The sequence below is a fragment of the Salvelinus alpinus genome, chromosome 17 (genome assembly GCF_045679555.1).
Source record: "Salvelinus alpinus chromosome 17, SLU_Salpinus.1, whole genome shotgun sequence".
Taxonomy (NCBI): domain Eukaryota; kingdom Metazoa; phylum Chordata; class Actinopteri; order Salmoniformes; family Salmonidae; genus Salvelinus; species Salvelinus alpinus.
This window is the reverse complement of record NC_092102.1, coordinates 36,903,875-36,922,787: the sequence shown is the minus strand read 5'-3', so window position 1 is coordinate 36,922,787 and position 18,913 is coordinate 36,903,875. Positions and strand designations below refer to the sequence as shown.

General features: G+C 42.4%; 1 protein-coding gene across 2 annotated transcripts in view; it reads left to right on the top strand.

The window, feature by feature from the left end:
- The window catches only part of LOC139542893 (metabotropic glutamate receptor 7-like), a 124,361-nt gene extending 113,670 nt beyond the window's left edge, over positions 1–10,691 (top strand). For both annotated transcript variants that reach the window (XM_071348850.1, XM_071348849.1), the window contains 2 exons: positions 2,122–2,383; positions 9,750–10,691. In XM_071348850.1, coding sequence (XP_071204951.1) covers positions 2,122–2,383; positions 9,750–9,799 — 312 coding nt within the window. In that variant the 3' untranslated portion in view covers positions 9,800–10,691. The remainder of the gene's footprint in view (positions 1–2,121; positions 2,384–9,749) is intronic.
- Positions 10,692–18,913: the final 8,222 nt, after the last annotated feature.

Here is an 18,913-nt window from a genome sequence, read left to right as displayed (position 1 = left end):
AGAGATAAAAGTAACAGGTAATTAAAGAGGAGCAGTAAAAAATAACTATATATACAGGGGGGTGCCGGTACAGAGTCAATGTGCGGGGGCACCGGTTAGTTGAGGTAGTATGTACACATAGGTAGAGTTAATTAAAGTGACTTATGCATAGATGACAACAGAGAGTGGCAGTGGTGTGGAGAGGGGAGGGGGGGGGGGTGTGAATAGTCTGGGTAAACATTTGACTAGATGTTCAGGAGTCTAATGGCTTGGAGGTAGAAGCTGTTTAGAAGCCTCTTGGACCTAGACTTGGCGCTACGGTACCGCTTGCCGTGTGGTAGCAGAGAGAACCATCTATGACTAGGGTGGCTGGAGTCATTGACAATTTTTAGGTCCTTCCTCTGACTCCGCCTGGTATAGAGGTCCTGGATGGCAGGAAGCTTGGCCCCAGTGATGTACTTGGCCGTTCGCCCTACCCTCTGTAGCGCCTTGCAATCGGAGGCCGAGCAGTTGCCATAGCAGGCAGTGATGCAACCAGTCAGGATGATGGTGCAACTGTAGAACCTTTTGAGAATCTGAGGACCCATGCCAAATCTTTTCAGTCTCCTGAAGGGGAATAGGTTTTGTCGTGCCCTCTTCACAACTGTTAGTTTGTTGGTGATACGGACACCAAGGAACTTGAAGCTCTCAACCTGCTTTTCTGCAGCCCCGTCGATGAGAATGGGGGCGTGCTCGGTCCTCTTTTTCCTGTGGTCCACAATCATCTCCTTTGTCTTGATCACGTTGAGGGAGAGGTTGTTGTCCTGGCACCACACGGCCAGGTCTCTGACCTCCCTATAGGCTGTCTCGATGTTGTCGGTGATCAGGTCTACCACTGTTGTGTCATCAGCAAATTGAATGATGGTGTTGGAGTCGTGCCTGGCCGTACAGTCATGAGTGAACAGGGAGTACAGGAGGGGACTGAGCACGAACCCCTGAGGGGCCCCTGTGTTGTGGATCAGTGTGGCGAATGTGTTGTTACCTACCCTTACCACCTGGGGGCGGCCCGCCAGGAAGTCCAAGATCCAGTTGCAGAGGGAGGTGTTTAGTCTTTAGATTATTGTTTAGATTTTAGATTATTTGTGTATTTGTATTGTATTTGAGAGACATTCTACTGCACTGTTGGAGCTACTAACATAAGACATTCTACTACACTGTTGGAGCTAGTAACATAAGACATTCTACTGCACTGTTGGAGCTAGTAACATAAGACATTCTACTGCCCTGTTGGAGCTAGTAACATAAGACATTCTACTGCACTGTTGGAGCTAGGAACAAAATACATTCTACTGCACTGTTGGAGCTAGGAACATTGGACATTCTACTGCACCGTTGGAGCTAGTAACATAAGCATTTCACTTGCACCTGCAAATCTGTGTACACGACCAATAAACTTTGATTTGATTTGAATAAATGCTATGGGAGTACGAGTGGTTGGATTGATATTTTCCCCCACAGCATCAGAATGCACACACCCAGACCACTCATGGAGCAATGCATGATAAATTAATGTGTTGCTCTTTTTGCTTTACAGTAGGTAAGGCCAATTTCTCTCAGTGATTACATTGAAATCCATCAAGACCACCTACAAGATCTCTGGGGTATGACCATGATAGGTTCTGCTCTTCCCTCTCTCCCTCAGCCTTACATCAAGCCCAACCTGTAGATAGGGGTAAGTGCTGTGAGAGCTCTTCTCTCCCCAGTAGTGCAGCCAGACCACCCTATAGCCAATAAGTCTAACAGAGTCTAACAGCTATGGAAGTGGGTGATCAGTGTTATAACAGTACAGTACAATGGTGTGGCTCTTTTCTCTGTCCATTTCCCTCCACAGGCATAGACCTGACCTCCTGTAGATAAGTGCTTGATAAGGGCTATGGGGCGGTTTTACTATATGAGAGTACATTCTAATTAATGTGGTTTCTCTCTCTCTCTCTCTCTCTCTCTCTCTCTCTCTCTGTCTCTGTCTCTGTCTCTGTCTCTGTCTCTGTCTCTGTCTCTGTCTCTCTCTCTCTCTCTCTCTCTCTCTCTCTCTCTCTCTCTCTCTCTCTCTCTCTCTCTCTCTCTCTCGCTCTTCGTCCATCTTCTTTCTCCCTTCCTCCACAGCTGTACATCCAGACAACCACCCTCACCATCTCTATGAACCTCAGTGCATCTGTAGCTCTCGGGATGCTCTACATGCCCAAGGTCTACGTCATCATCTTCCACCCGGAGCTCAATGTCCAGAAGAGGAAGAGGAGCTTCAAGGCCATGGTCACCGCCGCCACCATGTCCTCCCGCATCTCTGTGAAGCCCAGCGAGAGGCCCAATGGAGAGGCCAAGACCGAGTTGTGTGAAAACCTGCCCACCGCACCCACCGACCCCATGAGTGAGTCACACAACATGGCCATTAACGTATTCTGTAACTACTTTGTTAAATAAAAAAATTACTGACCATATAACTACTATGTAGTATCTGTAGTAGTGGAAGTAGCAGCACAAACTGTTTCAAACTAAAAAAATATATTCCTAGTTACTGTGTACTGTACATGTAACTCCATGGTATCTGTTACATCGCATGACACATACTGAGAGCAGTGAGAACCCTGCTTACCATGAGTCAGTCACGCAGCATAGCCTGTTGTGCCTAGATTGAGATAACGAGGTATTAGACAGAGATGACTTAATCAAAGACATCAGGAAGTGCACATGGGAGCCAGCCATTCAGTCCTATTCATTGGCTCTGCCGTTCTGACTCCCAAACTGGCTTCCTGAAGAAGATTGAGATTTATGACATCACTGTCTAATCCTTCCCCATCTCATTCCAGTCGCGTATTGTGTCAGTGGTATAATTCACATTCCGGTCATATGATGTGGGGTGGTATAGTATAGGTCCAGTGGTCTTGGGGGATCATCTCTGATTGCTTAATTAATGGTTATCTAGTTAAATGCATAAATTAGCCTTAGATTAGCAGAGACCAAGACAAGACCAATATGGGTGGCTTTGTCTGTTGCGTAGCTGGTATCTAAGAGCACAGGAGATCTGTGTTGAAGACTGGTAAATGAGGAAAGGTAATCTGTGACACCGACTGTGTGTCGTTGACACCACACTGCACTACTGCTTGTGTGGTGCAGTGGGTTTGATGGTTTTCATAATGAGAACATCATTAGGTTGAAGATCTTAGACCAGTCATCCATACAGCATCCTTCCAGATCCTTGATATCCTTTGTCTGCACATATGGACTGCCCTCATCAATTCAAACCACAGGTTTTCAATGCGGTTCAAGTCCAGAGACTGAGATGGCCATTGCAAAATGTTGATTTTGTGGTCAATTAGCAATTTGTTTGTCGATTTTGATGTGTGCTTTGGGTTATTGTCTTACTGGAAGATCCACTTGCGGCTAAGTTTCAGTGGGTAGTATATGGGGCTTTGGTGACAAAACGGATGGCACTGTGATAGACTGCATCCAATTTGTTGAGTAGAGTGTCGGAGGCTATTTTGTAAATGAAATCGCCGAAGTCGAGGATCGGTAGAATGGGCAGTTTTACGAGGGTATGTTTGGCATCATGAGTGAAGTATGCTTTGTTGCGAAATAGGAAGCCGATTCTAGATTTAATTTTGGATTGGAGATGCTTAATGTGAGTCTGGAAGAAGAGTTTACAGTCTAGCCAGACACCTAGGTATTTGTAGTTGTCCACATATTCTAAGTCAGAACCGTCCAGAGTAGTGATGCTGGACGGGCGGGCAGATGCGGGCAGCGATCGGTTGAAAAGCATGCGTTTAGTTTTACTTGCATTTAAGAGCAGTTGGAGGTAATGGAAGGAGAGTTGTATGGCATTGAAGCTCATCTGGAGGTTAGTTAACACAGTGTCCAAAGAAGGGCCTGAAGTATACAGAATGGTGTCGTCTGCATAGAGGTGGATCAGAGAATCACCAGCAGCAAGAGCGACATCATTGATGTATACAAAGAGAGTCGGCCCGAGAATTGAACCCTGTGGCACCCCCATAGAGACTGCCAGAGGTCCAGACAACTGGCCCTCCGGTGCAGGCACACCCAGACAGTCGTGAAGAGGGCACGACAAAACTTATTCCCCCTCAGGAGACTGAAAAGATTTGGCATGGGTCCTCAGATCCTCAAAAGGTTCTACAGTTGCACCATCGAGAGCATCCTGACTGGTTTCATCACTGCCTGGTGTGGCAACTGCTCGGCTTCCGACCGCACGGCACTACAGAGGGTAGTGCGAACGGCCCAGTACATCGGTGGGGCTAAGCTTCCTGCCATCCAGGACCTCTATAGCAGGCAGTGTCAGAGGAAGGCCCTAAAAATTTTCAAAGACTCCAGCCACTTTAGTCATAGACGGTACACTCTGCTACCGCATGGCAAGTGGTACCGGAGCGCCAAGTCTAGGTCCAAGAGGCTTCTAAACAGCTTTTACCCCCAAGCCATAAGACTCCTGAACACCTAATACAACTGCTCTGAGCAGTTGTATTAATATAAAATATACATAGTCTTTTGCAAATTTTTCTTGCTCATCTTTATCAAGTGTGCCAATCATTTTGGACCTAACTGTACCTGTGATGGACAGGATTAACGTAAGCCAGTTTAAATCGCCCTATACTATCTCCATGCTCGCCTCATTTTTCTAGACTAAATCAAGAAATGATTGACAGGCCATGGTAACACATCACGGTTCCCATCGGCCTTATTTTCTCCATCTCTACTAATCACCTGGCACACACCGCACATGTCATCAACAGGTGCTGGCCTTCTCTCAATTCCGGCTCTGATATGACAGCTATTCCTAACGTCCTGTGATTGTCATTGTCATCTGTGTAATGAGCTGGAGTGTGTGTGTGTGTGTGTGTGTGTGTGTGTGTGTGTGTGTGTGTGTGTGTGTGTGTGTGTGTGTGTGTGTGTGTGTGTGTGTGTGTGTGTGTGTGTGTGTGTGTGTGTGTGTGTGTGTGTGTGTGTGTGTGTGTGTGTGAGAGTGAGTGGGAGAGTGCTTGTGTCATCAGGATGGCGTCTCTCTGCCAGTCACACATGTGGCTTGTGGAGCGAACACACTGCGTAGGGGGGACAACCTCAACAGCTGTGGTAGCAGCGCATCCAAATTCCCCAAGCAGAGCCCGAACGGGGCTCATCTCCGAGAGGCCCTCCCAAAAGTTCACTGTGTTATCTGCTCTGTGCGTCTCTAACCTTCTGTCTCCCTACACGCATGTCGCCTCGCTTCCTCTCCTCTCTTCTTGCTTCCTCTCTCCTCCCCTCACCCTTCTCTTTTAGCAGCAGTGGAAGTGACATTTATTAATGGTGAATTTATATACATGACCTCCCCTGAACTGTGGAGCCACAGTTCAGGGGAGGTCATGTATATAAATTCACATCAGTAATGTACATCAGCCCCTATAACCGTCAAAGTACCAAATAGTACCTTTCAGGAGGGATCCCCTCTGACTGATCTGACTCATAATGATTTAGAGTTATTAAGTAAGAGAATTAGTAGCTCTGAAGATTCTACAGGACATCACTATCGATATTAGTCAAAATGTCTCTATGACTGTCCCTTACAGAGATGTAAGGATTTGCCCTGTAATTTAGAAATATTGGCGATGTCTCCTCTCTGTCCCGGCAGTGATTATGAGCAAGTATATATTGACCACATCAGGCATGTGTGGATGAATTAACGATTTGTAGGTACATTTTTGTATTATGACCAATCAATCAATACCATGACAAGGGAAATTGTACCCATGGGTGCCACAAACACATTTGTTTTACTATCCTTGTGGGGACCAAACAATTGATTACCATTCCAAATCTAAATCTAAACTAACACCTAAGCCTAAAATTGCCTTTTTCCTTGTGTGGCTCAGCGAAATGTCCCCCCTTGTACTGACTTCTGGTCCCCACAAAGATAGTAAAACCAAAAACACAATAACACACTCACACACACACAAACAAAATCATAGCTTTCTTCTTGAAAATATAAACTTTTTTGACCAACTGCACACATATACAGCTAAGACTGCAAAAGCATGTTGTACATCTCCACATGTTTTATTCATCATAGTCACTGGCCAAGACTACAAAATAAGTCTGGAAGGAAGTGGTAGGACTTTAATTGCATAACCCATGGGAGTTGGTCACCATGGCAAGATTTAGAGCAGTAAGAAAAAAAGTTTACAGAGCTACACTATATATAAAAAAGTATGTGGACACCTCTTCAAATTAGTGGATTTGGCTAATTCAGCTACACCCGTTGCTGACAGGTGTATCAAATCAAGCACACAGCCATGCAATCTCCAAAGACAAACATTGGCAGAAGAATGGCTTTACTGAAGAGGTCAGTGACTTTCAACGTGGCACCGTCATAGGATGCCACCTTTCCAACAAGTTAGTTCCACAAATATCTGCCCTGCTAGAGCTGCCCCGGTCAACTGTAAGTGCTGTTATTCACTATCGAGTTCCAAAATGCCTCTGGAAACAACGTCAGCACAATAACTGGTCATCGTGAGCTTCATGAAATGGGTTTCCATGTCCGAGCAGCCGCATATAAGCCTAAGATCACCATGCCCAATGCCAAGTGTCAGCTGGAGTTGTGTAAAGCTCGCCGCCATTGGACTCTGGAGCAGTGGAAACGTGTTCTCTAGAGTGATGAATCACGCTTCACCGTCTGGCAGTCCAATGGACAGATCTGTGTTTGGCGGATACCATGGAGAACGTTACCTGCCCGAATGCATAGTGCCAACGGTAAAGTTTGGTGGAGGAGGAATAATGGTCTGGAGCTGTTTTTCATGGTTCAGGCTAGGCCCGTTAGTTCTGGTGAAGGGAAATCTTAATGCTACAGCGTACAATGACATTCTAGACGATTCTGTACTTCCAACTTTGTGGCAACAGTTTAGGAAAGACCTTTTCCTGTTTCAGCATGACAATGCCCCCATGCACAAAGCGAGGTCCATACAGAAATGGTTTGTCTAAATCGGTGTGGAAGAACTTGACTGGCCTGCACAGAGCCCTGACCTCAACCCCGTCGAACACCTTTGAGATGAATTGGAACGTCGACTGCGAGCCAGGCCTAATCGCCCAACTTCAGACCTCACTAATGCTCTTGTGGCTGAATGGAAGCAAGTCCTCGCATTAATGTTCCAACATCTAGTGGAAAGCCTTCCAAGAAGAGTGGAGGCTGTTATAGCAACAAAGGGGGCACCAATTCTATATTAATGCCCATGATTTTGGAATAAGATGTTCGATGAGCATGTGTCCACATACTTTTGGTCGTGTAGAGTATTTCTCTGCTTTAAGAAACGCAATGTGCATCGACCTCCATTAAACAGGAGAGAACACTGCATAGGTGGAGTAGTGCAGTACCCAACACAGACATACCATTGTACCTACCTTGGTGATCAGCAAAGTTGAGGTCCGTTTCCATGGCAATGTAGAGACAGGGATCACATCAAATGCCCTAGCATTTGTTAGGTGCCCACTTGTGTGGTATTTGTGTTGTTGCATCGCTAGTTAGTATCTGAAAATAGAGAGTTTGACTCAGGGGTGTTGCTGAAATTAAACAATGCACTAAACCAGACAGCGATTGTGCAACGATTATTAACGGTGCACGTTCACATGCAATGCATGAATGTATGATAGAGTTGCAGGGTATTTATATATTATGCATGTACTTTATGTCTTCTCTATTTACACTGCCTTCAGAAAGTATTCATACCCCTTGACTTATTTCACATTTTGTTGGCTTACGATGAGGCCATAGGCCCACCCACTTGGGAGCCAGGCCCAGCCAATCAGAATACGTTTTTTCCCCCCACATAAGGGCTTTAATACAGACAGATATACTCCTCAGTTGCATCAGCTGTACGGGTGGCTGTTCTCAGACGACTCTGCAGGTGAAGAAGCCGGATATTGAGGTCCTGGGTTAGCGTGGTTACACGTGGTCTGCGGTTGTGAAGCTGGTTGGACGTACCGCCAAAATCTCTAAAACGACGGCTTATGGTAGAGAAATGGACATTAAATTATCTGTCAACAGCTCTGTTGGACATTTCTGCAGTCAGCATGCCAATTGCACACTTCCTCAAAAATGTGTGTTGTGTGACAAAACAGAACATTTTAGAGTGGCCTTTTATTGTCCCCAAGCACAAGGTATACCACACATGTCAGGTGGATGTATTATCTTGGCAAAGGAGAAATGCTCACTAAAAGGGATGTAAACAAATATGTGATTTTTTGTTGTTGAGAAATCAGCTTTTTGTGCGTATGGAAAATTTCTGGAATCTTTTATTTCAGCTCATGAAACATTGGACCTACACTTTACATGTTGCATTTATATGTTTGTCGGGTGTACAGTAAGTATTCACACCCCTAAGTCAATACTTTGTAGGAGCACCTTTAGCGGCGATTAAATCTTTGAGTCTTTAAACACTCTGTCTGTATCAGCTTTGCACATCTGGATTTGGGGATTTTCTCCTATTCTTGCTTGCAGATTTTATCAAGCTCTATTAAGTTAGACAGGGAGCAGCATTGAACCACAATCTTCAAGTCTTTCCACAGATTTTCAATGGGATTCAAGTCTGGCCTTTGGCTGGGCCACTCAAGGACTTTTATATTATGTTTCTGAAGTCATCCCAGCATTGCTTTGGCGTATGCTTGGGGTCATTGTTTTGTTGGAACGTAAATCTTCTCCCCAGTCTAAGGTCGTTTACACTCTAAAGAAGTTTCTCATCAAGGATTTAATCTGTATTTGGCTCCATTTATTGTTCCCTCTATTCTTACCAGTCTACCAGTCCCTGCCACTGAAAAGCATCCCATAGCATGATGCTGCCACCACCGTGCTTTACGGTAAGGGTGATGTTCCACGTGTGATGAGCTGTGCCTGCTTTTCTCCAGTCATAGAGCTTTGCATTCAGAATACAGAATATTTTGCCCTATGCCCCTTTTGCCCTATGCTTCTTGTGCCTTTTGCAAATTCCAGGTGTGCTGTCGTGTCTTTTCTCAGGAGTGGCTTCTGTCTGGCCACTCTCCCATAAAGCCCAGATTGGTGAAGTGCTGTAGAGATTGTTGTCATTCTGGCAGGTTCTTCCATCTCAGCCAAGGTCACCTCCCTGGCCAAGGTCTTTCTTGCCCGGTTGCTCAGTTTAGTCGACAGCCATCTCAAGGCAGAGTCTGGGTAATTCCATATTTCTTCAATTTCCCAATGATGGAGACCACTGTGGTCTTAAAAACTTTCAACACTCTAGAAATTGTTTTACACCCTTCCCCAGATATATGCCTCATCACAATTCTATCTCGGAGATCTATGAACAGTGCCTTGGACTTCATGGTATAGTTTCTGCTCTGACATGCAGTCAACTGTGGGACCTTATATAGACAGTTGTGTTTCTTCATAAATTATGTCCAAACAATTGAATTGAACAGAGGTGGACTCCAATACTGTTGTCATGACATCTCAAGGATGATCAAAGGACATTGGATGCACCTGATTCTTATGTAAATTAGATATTTCTGTATTTAATTTTCAATAGATTTGCAAACATTTCTATTGTGTGTAGATGGGTGAGAACAAAATCAATTTAATCAATTTTGAATTCAGGCTGCAACACAACAAAAAGTGGAATAAGTGAATGGGTATGAATACTTTCTGAAGGCACTGTATGTCTGCGTATGTTTGTCCATTGCTTATTGTATTTTGTTGCACTGTTATAATAATCTTATAATCATTATAATCTTTGACCTACCTCGCTTCTCAGGTCAAGCTACGAAGAAAACATATGTGAGTTACAACAACCTCAGGATCTAATGGCCTCCCAGGGAATGCTCCGTGTCCTTACTCTGGGATGATGACCATAACTGGGGAGCACAGGAAGAGAAGACTGGCAGGGGTAGGGGCAGGGACAGGCTGCCTAGATAGTACTATGGTTTCCAGGACTGTGGATGGTGTCAACCTTTATAATTTTTGTCTTCTGAAGAGGAAGATGAAGGGGGAAGGAAAAATGGAGGGATGGCGATATTTGATATGAGCAGTGAATGATGAAGAGATAGCTAGCTGTAGGATCGTAACTGGGCCCTGATCCATGCTGTTCTGTTCTGATCTGTTCTAGAACCAGACTGTGGGTTCTTAGAACCTCTGTAGTGTGCTCCCTTATCTCTGAAACAGTCAGTGATGTGAACAACCTCTGATTCAGGAGTCAGTCTAAGTAATCCCTGAGAGAAAGAAGACTGGACAGTTTATTTCAATGTTTTGTTGTTGTAATATCCATTAAAGCCATATTCTCTTGCAGTGCCCATGGTTTGTTTTTAAGTTAAGTGAGGTTTCTTCTGAGTTCCTTGTGCCTGATCTTACATTTTTTCAACAGAATATTATGTTGAATTTCGACCTTGACTGAATCACCATGACTAGCAAGCTCTGCCACATGCGTTTTGTTTTTATGAAATCCACTGACATCAATCATTTTAACATGAATAACTATGTCAGCGTGATGAGCAATGTATCTATATTTTTTGTAAATATCTGAGAGTATTTTCATGTTTGGATAACAACAACAAAAATATCCAGTATATGTTTAATTGGCTTTGGATGGTAATTAAAAAGCAGCACAAACTGTTCACATTGCATGTGCGAATGTATGTCTGTTCTATTTGATGTAAAACAAAAAAAAGATAAATAAATTCTGAAATGACTATGATCTTAAGCATCATTCTGAAGTGTATTAATTTCTTTTAAAGAAATGACTTGATTCATAACAGAATATGGCTTTAATCTGTTATTAAAATGAACCCCTCTGCATCTGTCAGCATGTTGGTTTTATATAGTTTTGTACTTTATGCTTAATTATCAATGGTGTGGGAAGAAAACCTATCTGAACAATCATGCAAGTATGTTGTGATGTTGTCTGTCCAATTATCAACATGTAATAAAATCATTTTGTTATCTTTTATACAATTAAACAAAGCGGAACTTAATCGTTATTTGTGTGCATGTGTGTGTGTTTGTGCCAATATTCCTGTATTGGCGTGAGTGTGGCGTGAGGGGGCATGTGTGCATGCATATTTGTGTGTGTTTGTGTGTGTGTGCTTGCATGCATTCACATGCATGTGTTTGTGTTTGCACGTGTGTCTAATAGAGAGATTGACAGCTGTGTTTGCACTGATGCATGGGTAAATACCATTAATCAGTGTTTTGTTTATGGCTCCACGTAAACTGATGACAATGTAATCTGCTCATTTTGTGTCTCACCCTGTGAATGCCACATTATCAGGCTCACTGAGCTACGCTGTCATGCAGAGGAGATGGGTTCCTGGGAGATAGATAAACTATGTCCACTAGCTGGCCCATTTCTTCCACTACCCCCTCTGTTTCTGCTTCTCTCTTTTTATGCCTCTCTCTCTTCATCCTCTCGCTCCCTCTTTTCCACCCTCACTCTCTTTCACCCTCGTTTTCTCCCAACCGGACTCTCTTCCCTTTTCAGCCTCTCCCTCAGCCTCCTCTTTTCCCAACACCAATACTCTGTATGTTGAAAATGAAATATACAAAAAAGCTGCAAGCAGCGTTGCTGGGGTTCAGCTGTGTGTCCACTGTGCCACCATCAGGACAAATTGGACACATTGCCCAGGGATGAGCTACTTCTGTACTGTTTATCACGCTTGCCAGATATCAGAACTCAACATCAAACAGGTCATTCAATATTATGCTTTTGTGGTATTTTGGACCATTTTCAATGATGGTTACTATTTTAAACGTCTTGTTCTTCAGGACTGCTGGACACATTTGGCACCAAATGTGGTATATATATCATCTATGTACCCATGTCTTTAAACGCAACATTTTCCAGGACTAGCTCAAACAATATGGCCGCTATGAGCCAATAAGCTTCCATTAATGTTTTTTCAATTCCAACAGTGGCATAACATAACCATACTTCACAGGTTAGCTAGACTCATAACCCTGAGCGTGTGTGCCAAATTTCATCACTCTGAATCAAACAGATTAAGAGATATAAACATGTACCCGTTATAGCGCCAACATGTGGTTGATCTGACTGTGCTTGAATATGTTGAGTCTTCACAGTATTTGGAACATGTGTACCAAGTTTTGTTACAATACAAATATCCGTGACTGATTTATATGCATTTATGTGCCCGACCATGCCCACATGAATGCTTATTGGTCAATAGCGGCCATGTTGTTTTAGGAACTAGTCTGGATGTTGCGTTGGGAGAACTTTGTCCACAGATGCCACATATTAGGTTTCGTACAGATCTGTCATTAGTTGCCAGAGGAGTAGCATTTTAAGTGTTTTTCACAAAATTCTAAATGGTGGAAAATCCATAATGGCGGCCCTTGATGGTCCTTGGAGCAAATTTGTTCGTTGTAAGGAGAGGGACCTACGTACCGAATGTTATGACGCTAGGTCAAAGTTTGCATGTTAAATCGATTGTTATAGCGCCACCATGTGGCCTGTTGGCATGGTATTGCATGAGAGAGTGTGACCCTTTACCATCATGCCAGGTTGTACCTTCCTAGGCCTTATCATCTCAAGATAATTTGTATTTGAATTTGGCCTGTCGGAAGAAGAGGAATAATAATAATGAACTAAATAAATACAAAAGGGTTTCAATAGCTTAGCTGCTGAACCCCTAATAAGCTAAACACAATTCACCTCTTGTATGTGCCTGTAAATGTACATTATTCTTTATTAACTACAATGCATCACAATAGCTACATCCCCCTGAGAAACACGAAGTAAACCTGTTTGCTTACCATGTAAAGTCCCCTGGAGTCTGTTACATAGACACATGACATGACGTATGACTGGGCATGCTGCTGCTGCAGTAATCTGCCTGTGTGTGTGTGTGTGTCAGAGGGAGAGGAGAAGAGAGGGAGAGAGGAGATCCATTCTCAGCACAGACTTTCTGTTGTTTCCCATTAGCTGCGTCTGGCAACTCCCAGGTTCCTTTGAGACCAGATGGTCTTTACTTCTCAAATGTATAGTCTGTCATTCCTCTCGCGTGCAGCCAAGAAAAATCCCACTTATGCTCAATTAATACTAGCCTCTCCTCCTCCAGCTTGTCAGTGTCTGTGTGGAGGCAATCGGTAGGTGCTGGCCCACATTTGGATTTGTGGCCCTCTGGGGAAAAAACTACAACAAATCAAACAAACTCCAAGAGTTAATGAAAGAACAAACAAAACAAAAAACTGCCATTTTATTGGATGTTTTGAACAATCTGCACCTCAAACAATACTCTTCAGTATCTCAAAAACAAACGGCAGACTTGAAGAAGTGGCAGTAATATTCTTAAGAGGAATTGATCTTTGATATTCAAGACAAGGTGCATTTTGGAAATTCCTACCACTTCAGAAGAATGGAAATCAGGTTCCGCTTTCGTTCTACACTAAAGACTCATAGAATAGTATTTACTCTTTATGTGCTAAAGAGCCCGTTATGTAGATAGCCCACTTGAGTCTAGTGGGAGATTCAAGTAGGCTGAGATCAGAGAAACTAAAGTAATCATGGTAGTCTGATAGCTATAAGCCTACACAAGGGAAAACTTTTAGCCAATAGTTTTTATTTTGTAGCCAATTTAACTTTAATTTTTGTAGACCAGTGATGAGTCCAAATTAGCTCTGTTTCAAGGCTCCTACTCTCTCCACTCTCCTATCTCTCCATAAATATCAAATTATCCAACTCTAGCCAGAGTGAAACCTTATCTGCTTCCCTCACTGGACGACTGGGCCAGATAGAGCAACTTCCTGTGGATTAAGCCACTCTTCCGTTCTCTCTTTATTTCTCGCTCTCTTTATCCCTTTGTCTTTGTCTTTCCCTCCATCTATCTTTATCTATCTAGCTATCAGCTAGGTGTAAAATGTTATCTTTTTAATGGAGATCAGTCTGTAGGTACTTACCATGCAGTAGCTACAGTAGCTAAATAGAATCACCCAGTTGCCCTGTTGCCCATTAATGCAATTCCACATATCAGTTGCAGTAAATGGAGGATAATGACAATGCTCAGGGAATAGGGATCTCTAATTGAGCAATACCAGAGAAAGTTCCCTCTTTTTCTCTCCAACTCTCTCTATTAATGGCTGTGGGGTCTTCTGGTGTCAGCCCACTTCCATCCCCTGGTCCACCCATCTCTCCCTTTCTGCTGACACTGTACAGAGAGTGTGTCATAACGTTATTGCATTTTTAACCAGGGGAACGGAGCAGGCATTATTCTCATTACATTACTGTCTCCTGGTATATATTTAGTTGTCTCTGTTTTACTCCCTTTGCTTCCGAGAGGAGTTTAGTGGGTGGAGAGAATACGTTTGAAATCTGTTGGTTTGACATTCATTAGAGATATGGGTTGTGACAGTCTGCAATTAACTCAGTCATCTCCTTTATCTTCACCCGGGCTTGGCTGCTTGGCTGTGGAGTCTATTCTGCTCTGTATGGACGAAAGGATGGGTTTCTCCATATCTCTCGCTCTCTCTCTTTACTTCTCTCTCTACTTCCCTCTCCTTCCCTCACTCCATGACTGCTAATTTCATTCTCTAGCGTCTAGCTGCTAATGATAATTTGGAAATCACATATCTGACGTTATGGGTATAATTGACTGATTGTGTTATTAAGATTGGCTGTGTGAGAAAGAAAACTCATTCTATTTGTAGCAGTAGCGCAGATGCAAACCGCTTTTCCCTCCACAAAAAAAAAAAAATCCATTAATTGAGAAAATGACTGCCGCGTGTTGACATTATGATTTCTGTGAATATGCTGCATATTTGTTTTGCTGTCGGCTGAATAAAATCTGTTGTTCACATGGCCAGAGCCTGCACATGTACTGCAAAAAGTCATGCATTTTTAAAAGCGAATCATAACACAGGTCCATGGCAAAGCAACAGCCAACAGCGTTTATGTGAAGGCAGATACATCTGTGGCCTAAACAAGAGGTGACAGAGATAAGTACGCGCTGGCTGTGAAATATGATTAGAGCTAAGCCCTTGATTTCAAGGAGCATGGCAAAAACAATGCATTTCCACAACCCACACAAGTCACCACTTTTCAAGGGGAAAGGAATAAAAGGTTAGATAGAACTAGAAAACAACTGGAGAAATAAGAGGAATGTACACTCTTGGAAAAAAATTGTTCTTCGGCTGTCCCCAGAGGAGAACCCTTTTTGGTTCCAGGTAGAACCGTTTTTTTTTGGTTTCAGTTAGAACCCTTTTGGGTTCCAAATAGAACCCTCTGTGGAAGGGGTTCTTTATGCAACCCAAAAGGGTTCTACCCGGAACCAAAAAACGTTATTCAAAGGGTTCTCCAATAGGGACAGGTGAAGAACAATTTTAGGTTCTTGATGTCACCTTTTATTCTAAAAGTTTAAAGCAGAGGAAGAAAGGATGTTTACAATTAGTGTCACGTTCTGACCTTAGTTCCTTTTTTAATGTCTTTATTTTAGTTTGGTCAGGGCGTGAGTTGGGGTGGGCATTCTATGTTGTTTTTCTATGTTTTGTTCTGTTGTTAGATTTCTATGTGTTGGGCCTAGTATGGTTCTCAATCAGAGGCAGGTGTCTGTCGTTGTCTCTGATTGGGAGCCATATTTAGGTAGCCTGTTTTTCATTGTGTGTTGTGGGTGATTGTTTCCTGTTGTAGTGTTTGTGTCACATTTCAGGACTGTTTCGGTATTATTCACTTTGTTATTTTGTATTTTTCAGTGTTCAGTTTTAATAAATTAAAATGGACACTTACCACGCTGCGTATTGGTCCGATCCTTGCTACTCCTCAGACGAAGAGGACGAGAACCGTGACAATTAGACAATAAAGCATATTTTGTTTGCAGCGAAAGGTTTTATATACTGTAATATATCTCGCTCTTGGACACTGCGGCCAGATCTTGACTTGAATTATGTGCACATAACTCTGAATTTTACACAAACCTATTGATAATTTTGCATGGTTCATGTGAAAGTTTGAATTAAGTGCTCATATAATACCAGTCTGAATTTGGCCATGAAATGTACTGTAATGTCAAATTGAAATTCAGTGTGACACATTTTTCAGTTGTCTCTGAAGTATAGATCACTCTAGATTTGATTAAACTCTTCACAAAGGCTACATTAATTATGTATCATCACAATGGAGATAATGGACCAGAGTACCAATTGAAAATGACTTCACAAAAATTCCTCATGACATGATCTCAAATATTAAATTATTGGAATGGAGCAGTCTTCCACATCGTCTGTGAAGAAGGATAGAGAGTAGAATTTTCATTTATCTTCTCTATACTGCATATGATACAATCTACGTACAGTATTTCTAATCTAGCAACTTTTTATCTATTCATGTAGTGTGTGTGTGTGTGTGTCTGTGTGTCTGTCCTTCCCTTTGATCCATCCATCCTATGATCCAGCTTCTAGAGTCCTGTTCCCCAGGGTTGCGGTCCCCTGAGTGGCCCCACACAGAGAACAGAAGGGGCCTGGCGAAGTCCAATTTCCACACTCACTGACCCAAACATACCCATCTGGCCCTCAGGGCCCCGGGAAACAGAGGACACACACTAAAGCACTCGGCCAACATGGAACAGGAGGGTGGACCATCACAGTACTGTGTTGAGTACTGTGTTATATAAATATATATATATATATTATTGTCACATACACCAGATAGGTGCAGTGATATGTCTTGTTTTACAGGGCCATGGTAGTACAGCACCCCTGGAGCAAGTTAAGGTTCAGTTAAGCAAGTTAAGGTTCAGTGCCTTGCTCAAGGGCACATCCACACATTTTTCACCTCAGGTATTCAAACCAGCGACAATTCGGTTTCTGGCCCAAAGCTAAGGCTACCTGCCGCCACTAGATAAACTAATGTTAATAACTTTTCATGCTCAAAATTGTGCACTCTCCTCAAACAATAGCATGGTATTCTTTCACTGTAATAGCTACTGTAAATTGGACAAAGCAGTTAGATTAACAAGAATGTAAGCTTTCTGCCAATATCAGATATGTCTATGTCCTGGGAAATTGTCTTGTTACTTACAACCTCATGCTAATCACATCAGCCTACATTAGCTCAACCGTCCTGTGGAAGGGACACCGATCCCGAAGACGTTTTAAACTAGTTAACTTGTTTTCTAAAAAATAAAATTGGTCAAACACAACTCTATCAATTTACTAAGAACATGCTGGTGGCTGTTAGAGTCAGTAAAGGGTGATTTACTAAGAACATGCAACAAACTGATTTGGTGGCTGTTAGAGGCAGCAAAGGGTGATTTACTAAGAACATGCAACAAACTGATTTGGTGGCTGTTAGAGGCAGCAAAGGGTGATTTACTAAGAACATGCAACAAACTGATTTGGTGGCTATTAGAGGCAGCAAATGGTGATTTACTCATTTTAGGCAGTGGAATGACTTTAGCTTCCTTCCACGCATGTGACACACTCCTTTATGCTTTGGTTAAAGATATAGCAAATAGGGGAGGCAATACAGTCTGTAATGATTCGCAATAGTTTCCCATCATGGTTGTCTATACCTGGCGGCTTATCATTATTGATGGATAACAATATTATTTCCATCTCTCCCACATGAACTTGACCAAATTCAAATCAGCAATCCTTCTCTTCATTGTTCTTTTTTTTTTACTAAAAAAGGATGGTTCGCTGTTCAATGTTGCCATTTCACTTCTCAGTTTTTCCACTTAATTTGTGAAATAGTCATTGAAATAATGGGCAATATCTAAAGGTTTTGTTCTGCCAATTATATAATTTAAGGTACTCCAAAGTATTTTCCCATTGTGTTTTATGTCATTTATCTTGGTTTGGTAATGTAATTTCTTCTTCTTTTTATTAAGTCACAACTTTTCTCAATGTACAGTAAGTCAACCAATCAGCTGAGCAGCCTGACTTGTTTGCCACCTCTTTTGCATAATTTCTTTGAACCATACCATTTTTCAATTCATCATCAACCCAGAGGCCTCTAACAGTTCCCAAGTTAATTTCTTAACAGGTGCATGATTGTCAACAAATTGCATTAATCATTTTACAAATACTTCTAGTGCTGCTTCTGGATACCCTTTCTCATACACATCAGACCAACATACAGTAAATGTTTTACATCTTTAACAAAAGAGTCCTGAGAAAATATATTGAATGATCTCTTATAAATTACTTTAGGTCCAACCATTGGCCCTTTGGCTTTCCTTGTTATTTGCACAATGTTATGGTCACACACACCATTAAACATTTCACACACATTATCTAGATACTGACTGTTAGCACTTGGTGGTATATAGAAACTAATGTTGAGTAACATTTTGGGAAGAAAATTTGGAGGATTTTGTTTTGAGATGCACAGGACAACCCTACTACAATATGTGGATGTTGGGGAGATAAATGTGGTTTAATATCTAAAAAGAACAAAGAGTGTAAACACGTTGCAATAGTGATGATCTGTTGAACATCATTTCTAAAGGTTGAAGATGGTTTAACAGCTGGTGCTGACATGACCTTAGTGCCGACTCATTATTATTGCAGTGTTCTCCTCCCCCTGTTCTAATCCCAGGCAAATTCCCCAATAACCTTTCACATGACAGTTTGTACTGTTGCTTCAAACTCGTGCCGTGGCCTCCAATAAGGTATTGTCTAGTTCGGAATGTGGCTCACGCCTTATAAACCAGGGGGAGTAGTCAGTACAACCAAGACTATGTCATGTTTTCTTCCCATCTGAGCCCACTTCCAAGACAATTCACAACGTTCATATGAATGGGAGCTTTACTGTTCTTCTATGAGTGACAATACATTATTCTCTCCAGTCTCTGGAATGGATCCAATTTACGAGATAAGAATGGAAAATGCAATTAGCCTAAACTATTGAAATATGTAAGGGAATTACAGAGGAAGTCTCACAGTTGTTCCAATTTATCACATTTTTCTGATTAT